The following is an 8,666-nucleotide window of genomic DNA, read 5'->3' as shown; positions in this document are numbered from 1 at the left end:
GGCCAGGCCTAAGGCAACATTCTGACTATGAATTTAGTTGGCTCTGTTTGTTCTTTTCCTTCTATCTTTGAAGGGCTTTGGAAATAAAATCGAATGATAAGTAAATAATACATGATTGGGGATTGCTTTTTATGTATATAAAGTGCCAGATGTTAAAAAAGGCTGATATTCCCTAATAAAGAAAACATTAAGGTTCTCAGAGGTCAGTTGGACTCATTTCCTGGACAATCTTATGCTTTACTGATAATTCCTTTCAGATTATGAGTCAACATTTTGTGCCCCGAGTATTTGCTCATGTGAACATTTACTTTGTAAACCATGCTTCTTGCAGGAATATAAATAGTGGCTGGAAAGAACCCTGACAACTTCAGAGCAAAATGAAGTTCCTGCTGTTGCTCTCAGCCCTCGGGTTCTGCTGGGCCCAGTACGCCCCCAACACCAAGCCTGGGCGCACCTCCATCGTCCACCTGTTTGAGTGGCGCTGGGCTGACATCGCCCTGGAATGTGAGCGGTACTTGGGTCCCAAAGGATTCGGAGGGGTGCAGGTGGGTCTGGCTCACAGTGTACGCCGCGGGCTGCTGCGCCTTATAGCATATGGTCTCCTCCGTGTTGGTGAAGCCCAGAAATTGTATTTCATATGCCCTCAAAGGAGTTTTGTAAGGAACATACAAAATTCAGTATCGTTAGCAACTTTAGGTTCTGGTTCTGGTATATTCTTTCTTCAGCAGGATAGCAGCAATAGGCCGGTTCATCGTTTCCAGCGCTTATAGAAAAATGGAGCAGTTTAGACAAAGATTGAGAAAGAATTTAAGGCCACGGATTGTTTTCTAGACTATCCAGTGATACCAAGTAAGCCACCATTTGATACCTAAGATTGTTTTCTTTGTAGATCTCTCCACCCAATGAAAATGTTATCATTAATAACCCTTCAAGACCTTGGTGGGAAAGATACCAACCGATTAGCTACAAGTTATGTACAAGATCAGGAAACGAAGATGAATTCAGAGACATGGTGACCAGATGTAACAACGTTGGCGTAAGTGAATTCGTTTTCTTTAAAATATCTATGTCAGACAATAGTCTGGTGAAGGCCTGGGGGGAGGTGGGGCGCAGGTGTGGGGTGGAGGGGGTTAATGAGGGAATATAGGGGGACATCTGTAATACTTTCAACAACAAAGGTACATTTAAAAAAATAAAAAATAAATTACGTAAAAATATAATTTCTCTCTGCCCACCCCCATCTCTTGCTCCTTTTGAGACCATTTCCCATATTTTTTATTTTACTTTATACTTCACCTGTAACTAAAATTTAATTGTAGCTTATATTTCATTCTTTGTTATTCTTTGTATGTATGCCATTTATCTACTAAAGATTAAGTCGGGGTTTAAAGGCATCTTGCTTATAAAGCAAATATCAACCTTTAACCCTTGTAACTGTACAGATTTCCAGAGATACTTTCTCGTTAGGAATTGGAAATTCCAGTGACAATGTCTGGGTCCCTTCCCCGTGGCTTGCGTCTCCATCCGTAATTCCTGAGTCTTCTCCCCCTCGGGCTGTTTGATGATAAACCATCCCTCTGATGAGGAACACAATAAGGGACAGTGTTTACCGCCCTGTCTTCAGAGGCTGAGTTGGTAGCAGAGGGTGACCCATGGACATTTCCAAGATCTGCAATCTCTCCTCCACTTACTCCTGCCTCCCACAGCAAAGGCTCGTTGCCTTCGTTCATAGTCACGGGAGTTTCTGGTTCTGTTCATTTACCATGTATGTAAACATTTGGCCTTGTGGCTGGCATGCACATAGGTCTTTGGTTCACCTGATTTACTTGTACACTTGGTCTTCTAGGCAGGTACGTTATAACATAACTAAGAAAAAGAACTAGTCTGGAGTGTGATGAACATGCTGTCAGCTTCAGTCGATAATGTTCTAGATGGTTCCCTTGCCATCGATCGAACTGAAGCAGAAGCGCTGCCTTTCAGGTCCACATTTACGTGGATGCGGTGATCAACCACATGTGCGGCAACGGCGTGAGCCCGGGGACCAGCAGCACCTGTGGGAGTTTCTTCAACCCTGGAAGCCGGGACTTCCCCTCCGTCCCGTTCTCCGCCTGGGATTTCAATGATGGTAAATGTAGAACCGCAAGTGGGGACATCGAGAACTACAATGACGCTTACCAGGTAATTAGGAACTCCACCGTGATCTGAATAAAGAGCTCTCTGTCTGCCTTTCTCTGTGTACAGCTCTTTCATCTCCACTGAAGTGTTACCTTAACTTCCTTAAGAAAATAGGGCTCCAAGTCTGTTTGGACAAAAATAAAACAACTCAAAGCAATAGGTACCACACTTTCTCCAAGTTACTGATTCCCACTTAAAAAGCTCAGCCACTTCATTTCCTTCATGCTCCATTTTTACACCAGGAAGTACCTCAAAGGTATGTTCCGACCAGAGTGTCTATGTCCCCAGTGCCCAAGGCGAAGACGATGCTATAGAGATACTTATTAATGAACAAATGAGTGACTGGCCACATGGATTCTCAGGTGGACACCATGTCTTATGCATCAGTCACGAACTTTCTGCCTCCATAGGTCAGAGACTGTCGCCTGGTCGGTCTTCTTGACCTCGCCCTGGAGAAAGACTACGTGCGCTCCAAGGTCGCCGAGTACATGAACCACCTCATTGACATTGGGGTGGCCGGCTTCAGAATTGACGCCTCCAAGCACATGTGGCCCGGAGACATGAAGGCGGTTCTGGATAAACTGCAGCCTCTGAACACAACCTGGTTCCCTGAAGGAAGTAAACCTTTCATTTACCAGGAGGTGCGTTGAGACATGTGTGTGCACATACAATGTAGCTTAATTCATCAGAAAATGAGTGACATATTTCATTAAAATATAATTTCTGTAGGTCAGTAACTGAATCATCCACACAGAACAGGAATCAGTTGTAGAGGACAATGTTCTTTTTTTAAATATATATTTTTTATTGATTTCAAAGAGGAAGGGAGAGGGAGAGATAGCAACATCAATGATGAGAATCATCAGTCAGCTGCCTCCTGCATGCCCCCTGCTGGGGAGCAAGCCCACAATCTGGGCATGTGCCCTGAGTGGGACTTGAACTGTGACCTCCAGGTTCATAGGTCAACGCTCAACCACTGAGCCACACCAGGCAGGCGAGGACAGTGTCTTTAACCTCCTTTTGTTCAGAGGCCCTTCTTCGTCGAACTCTCTAAGTCTTGATCACAAGGGGTTTTAAGGAAGAGCAGAGATTCCGTTTAGGCTGCAAGCACCTCTTTGTAATTGACCGTCTCCCATCAGAGAAGACGGGTCATAGTCTGGTTGTCCTGAGCCAGGCTGCGAGAGGTTAAGTCTTGTCTGTAGCACTAGGAGCTGTGTTCTTTCAGGCACACTGACTAACCTCCCCGCCGCAGTTTCTTCACGTGAGGGAAAGGTCACAGTGACGTCTTTGTTGTCAGGAAGTCAGGGGAGTGAGTACTTACCAAGCACTTCGAGATGCTGACGACCAGGGAGTGATTGCTCTGTGAGGTCACCTGTTTACATGGAAGACTCCAGTAGATGCGGGCTTTCACAGGACAGCAGGCCACCTTGTCTAGTCACTTTTAATATTGTAGTAAATACCGTAACAACAAAAATGAGAATCTTGGTATAAGGAGCATCATCTGGGGCATGTCAAGTAACATTGTTTAAAACCACTTTAAAAAATATTTTTATTGATTTCAAAGAGGAAGGGAGAGGGAGAGATAGAAACATCAATGATGAGAGAGAATCACTGATGGGCTACCTCCAGCATGCCCTACACTGGGGATCAAGCCCACAACCTGGGTATGTGCCCTGACCAGGAATCCAACTGTAACCTCCTGGTTCATAGGTCGACGCCCAACCACTGAGACATGCCAGGTGGGCTAAAGCTATTTTCTATATGACATTCACTTGTTGGTGAAAAGTATAACCTAAAATGGCATTTCCCCCTACATTTCTTCTACTTGAATAATTCTTCCAGGTAATCGATCTGGGTGGTGAGTCCATTAAGAGCAGTGACTACTTCGACAATGGCCGCGTGACAGAGTTCAAGTATGGTGCCAAACTGGGCACAGTGCTGCGCAAGTGGCATGGGGAGAAGATGGCCTATCTGAGGTGAGTGGCACACGCCTGGTTCTTGGATTCACTTTACAGACTGATTACATATCACTTTATGCCGACAGGAGTTATCTTCTGAGGACCTTATGTAGACCCTTGCGAGGATCAGTTACCAACAGCAAGTGTGCTCGCTCCCCAGACTCGAATCAGTCATCTTTATCGTATAGAATGTCAGTCCCAGGAAGTATATCTAGAAAGCCGTCCCCTGGGATTTCTCATCTGTGGCTTACATGACTCTCCCAAGCTGACTGCCGCACTGACCTGGGAAGTCCAGGTTGTTACTAGAATGGTCTGTCGTTGAGAAAGTCCCTACAATGTGGCCATGCTGTGGCATTCACGAGCCTCCTAGCAAATGGTTTCACATTTTAAAATGTCTGTATTGTACATGCAAGCATGGAAACCTTTTAAGCCCGTTTGCCATTCTGTATGCGACGGACTCTGATCCTTCTGAAGTCCATCTCAATCATCATCCCTAAGACTTCCAAAGGGATTTTATAAATTGCAGAAATACCAGTAACGCGAATGCAGTACAAGTAATTTGTGCGCATATACACACATGGAATGTATTCATAGATAACAGAGCTATATCTACATAGACTGTATACAGGGGCAGGCAAAAGTAGGTTTATGGTTGTGAGTTTATTCCCCTATTACTGATATATTAGTTGTTGTATTATTTATTTGTATGATTTCTATATGAACAGCTGAAGCCCTACTCTTGCCTACCCCTATATATATAAACCTTACACAAAAATCCTTTCAGTGAGAGAATTTCATTATATACTGAAAGAAACACACATGTAAGTTACTCTATGGTGTGTGTGTGTGTGTGTACCCACAGGAACTGGGGAGAAGGCTGGGGCTTCATGCCTTCCGACAGAGCCCTCGTCTTTGTGGACAACCACGACAACCAGCGGGGACACGGCGCCGGAGGCTCATCCATCCTTACCTTCTGGGACGCCAGGTGGGAACAGAGTTCTCCATTTGGTGTCCCCTTACCTTTTAACAACACTGAAAACATTACTTTCTTTCACGATGGTATCGTTTTGTAACTTCCAGACTCTACAAAATGGGAGTGGCATTTATGCTCGCCCATCCATATGGGTTCACACGCGTCATGTCAAGCTTCCGTTGGCCAAGGTATTTTGTGAATGGAAAAGTAAGTGCTGGTGTCGTGCAACACACCTTTTTCTCAAGAAAAGGAGGGCAGCTTTGTTCTAAGTTTACCTGATGCTGTTACATTTATTATTTGTTTATCAACTCTTTATGTGTAAGCTGACCCAGGCCTCTTTTAGCAATGGAGTGGATATTAAAACATTAAAATTCATGGTCTCTGTTGTTAAACGGTATGCAAGCTATTTCTGAAACGTGAGAAACATACCTCCTTACTTCCCCCAAACACTTGAACAAAAGGATACAGTGAATATAATTGGTACCTCTTATGAGTACCTGCTACTACCTGGCTGGTATGTGGATTACAAATGAACATGTGTAAAGCACTTAAAACAGCACCTGTTCATAATTTAAGCAATATAAATACTGGTTAAATGTTTTAAAAAAATTGTATGGGAGGCAAAAAGAATATATATATCTGAATTGAGGTTAAATATTAGGCAAAGTATTTTATAAGAAGAAGGATCATATATGTATTAAAGAACAGAAATGTGCAGAGTATACCGGGAAAGATGCAGATGAGAAAAAAATTGGTAAATTCACTCATCTGAGTAAATTTTTTTTAAATATATTTTTATTTATTTCAGAGAGGAAGGGAGAGGGAGAGAGAGAAACATCAAGAAGAAGGAGAATCCTTCCTGCATGCCCCTATTGGGGATCAGGCTTGCAACCCTGGCATGTGCCCTGATTGGAATCAAACTGTGACCTCCTGGTTCATAGGTTGAATGCTCAATCATTAAGCCACACCGGCCAGGCTTTAAGAAATTTTACCTTTGAAACATGGCACTAGCAAATGAGAATTCAGAGGGAAGGTGATGAGAACTTGGTGAAGGGCTGACAGTTACTGAAGGAGTTGGCTTCTACATGAAGACACTCTAGAGACAAACAGGAGAGATTGGGTTTGGCATACTGGAGAAGGGAGAGGCAACACTGACATTTAAAATCTGAGCATTTTTTAATTCTTTTTGCTAATGAAGGATATCAATGATTGGGTTGGGCCACCAAATACTAATGGAGTAATTAAAGAAGTCACTATTAACCCAGACACCACCTGCGGCAACGACTGGGTCTGTGAGCATCGCTGGCGTCAAATCAGGTGGGGCCTTGTTCAGAGAGATCCTAAGAGAATGAACTTGCTCAGCATTTTACGTGAAACTGTTGAAGAATGCATAGCGATCCTACTGTGTTTTGATTTCAGGAACATGGTCATGTTCCGTAATGTGGTTGACGGTGAACTTTTTACCAACTGGTGGGATAATGGTAGCAACCAAGTAGCTTTTGGAAGAGGAAACAAAGGATTCATTATCTTTAACAATGATGACTGGTAAGTAGATATCAGTCAGAAATTATATTTTATACTAACGTGTTCTGGGTTCATTCTTTCCTCTTGCTGCTCATTTAATTTTTTCTTTAATATCAGAAAAATTCTTTAGTCAGTGGATTAAATGAACCAGAAAAAAAGGATGGTTCCTATTCTTTTGATCTCTTTGATCTCCTCTTGATGAGGGCTCTCTGTACTCAGAAGAGTGGTGTTTGTGCATCTTGTATATCATGTGCAGGTACGAGGCACATTCTATGCGCCCACATCCACCCATGTTAGTGTACAGGTTGTGAAATCACTAGATGAACATGTCGCTTGACCCCCTTTTATGTCAATGATGGGAGATGACTGCCTGGTACTGAAATACCTTTTTCTAGTTCTTTTTCTCAACTAGTCTTATATCTGGTTCTCTGGTCCTTTTCTTCACTTCTGGCTCTCCATGGCAATCGTTTTCAAAGCATACATGTAACGAATATGTACCTTAGGGTCAGCGATTCACCTGAGGAGAGTTGAATTTTACACCTGAGACAAGAGCATGCCTTAGCCCTTTTTGCAAGCTGCTGAAATGTCTCCGTCCAAGGGCAACTTCTATTTATGCTCAGCTCATTCCAGCCTAAATTATATTCCACGGACAAAACAAAGAATCCAGTATATCTCTTCTTGTGTCTAGTCCTTTAATTTCTGTCTTTTGTGGATGGGAGAAGCAAAATAAATGTATGTGACAGCTTCTATTTAAAACCATATACTCCTTTAAAGGAATGCTAGATTATTTTTATTTCCAGCCCAAATTCATTTTGGCCTCTTGAAAAAAAGAGATTTTTTGGAAAACATAATCAAATTAAAATTTTTGAAAGTAATTTGTATTTCTTTAAGTTCAGATGAAGGACACATTTTAAATATTTGTGTACCACAGGAAGTACTTTTTCAAAATATATATTTCGGTTGATTTCAGAGAGGAAGGGAGAGGGAGAGAGAGAGAGAGAGAAATATCAATGGTGAGAGAGAATTATTGATCTGCCTCCTCACACACCCCTTACTGGAGATTGAGCCCAAAACGGGGCATGTACCCTGACCAGGAATCAAATCTTGACCTCCTGGTTCATAGGCCGATACTCAACCACTGAGCCACGCCGGCCGGGCACCTCAGGAAGTACTCTTACCTGAGGGGGCCTGTACAACTCAAATCCTCACCGACAGTCCTCACCCGTCATGTGTGGTGGTATTCCCTGTTGACCAGGAAGTTGCTCCGTCTCCTAGAGGATTCCTCTGTCCCTGAGAAAACGCATCCCACGGAGAGGTCTCTGTGTTGGAGTCTCTTCTCCCTGAGACCTGACTGTGTGGTCTCCGTGGCATGAAGGGCAGCCGCTCATTTCAGAGGTCATCTGCATCCTTGCTTTTCATTGTGTTGAACTCAACTGAAATCTTCACGTTTCTGTCACAGGCCATTGTCTTCCTATTTGCAAACGGGTCTTCCTGCTGGCACCTACTGCGATGTCATTTCTGGAGACAAAATTGGTGACAAGTGTACAGGAATCAAAATCTACGTCTCTGCTGACGGCAAAGCTCACTTCTCTATCAGTAACACTGCCGAAGATCCATTTATTGCAATCCATGTGGAATCTAAATTATAAGATTTGAATTAAATACATATGACCCCAGAGAAATAACCACGTGTATTTCTTTTTTTGTACATATATAAATTCTTGTCACTCATTAATTTTTTTGTAAAAGCTATAATAAGTAACCAACTTGAAATCTAAGAAGAGGATAAACACTCACATAATTATACAAGTATAAGATAATTACAATCCACAGTTTTATTTTAGAAGCCTCACATTAGCCTATTTATCAGGGTTGGGGGTCTAGGTGAAAATGGTAAAGGGATTACCCTCCCACCCCCCCAAAAAAACAACAACAACAACAAACCCAAAAACTCATAGACTCAGACAACAGTATGTGATTACCAGAGAGAAAGGAGAAAGGGCGGTATAGCAGAGGGTAAAGGGGTAGAAATAGTG

General features: G+C 42.8%; 1 protein-coding gene across 1 annotated transcript; it reads left to right on the top strand.

The window, feature by feature from the left end:
• Positions 1-354: 354 nt before the first annotated feature.
• On the top strand, positions 355-8,315 carry LOC132220537 (pancreatic alpha-amylase). Its single transcript, XM_059673722.1, has 10 exons — positions 355-545; positions 890-1,036; positions 1,981-2,178; positions 2,586-2,816; positions 4,018-4,151; positions 4,996-5,118; positions 5,214-5,313; positions 6,305-6,423; positions 6,526-6,651; positions 8,090-8,315. The coding sequence occupies exons 1-10, from the start codon at positions 378-380 to the stop codon at positions 8,277-8,279; spliced, it is 1,536 nt and encodes a 511-aa protein (XP_059529705.1). The 5' UTR covers positions 355-377; the 3' UTR covers positions 8,280-8,315.
• Positions 8,316-8,666: the final 351 nt, after the last annotated feature.

This window comes from Myotis daubentonii, chromosome 18, assembly GCF_963259705.1.
Source record: "Myotis daubentonii chromosome 18, mMyoDau2.1, whole genome shotgun sequence".
Taxonomy (NCBI): Eukaryota; Metazoa; Chordata; class Mammalia; order Chiroptera; family Vespertilionidae; genus Myotis; species Myotis daubentonii.
This window is presented reverse-complemented; position numbering and strand designations above follow the sequence as displayed.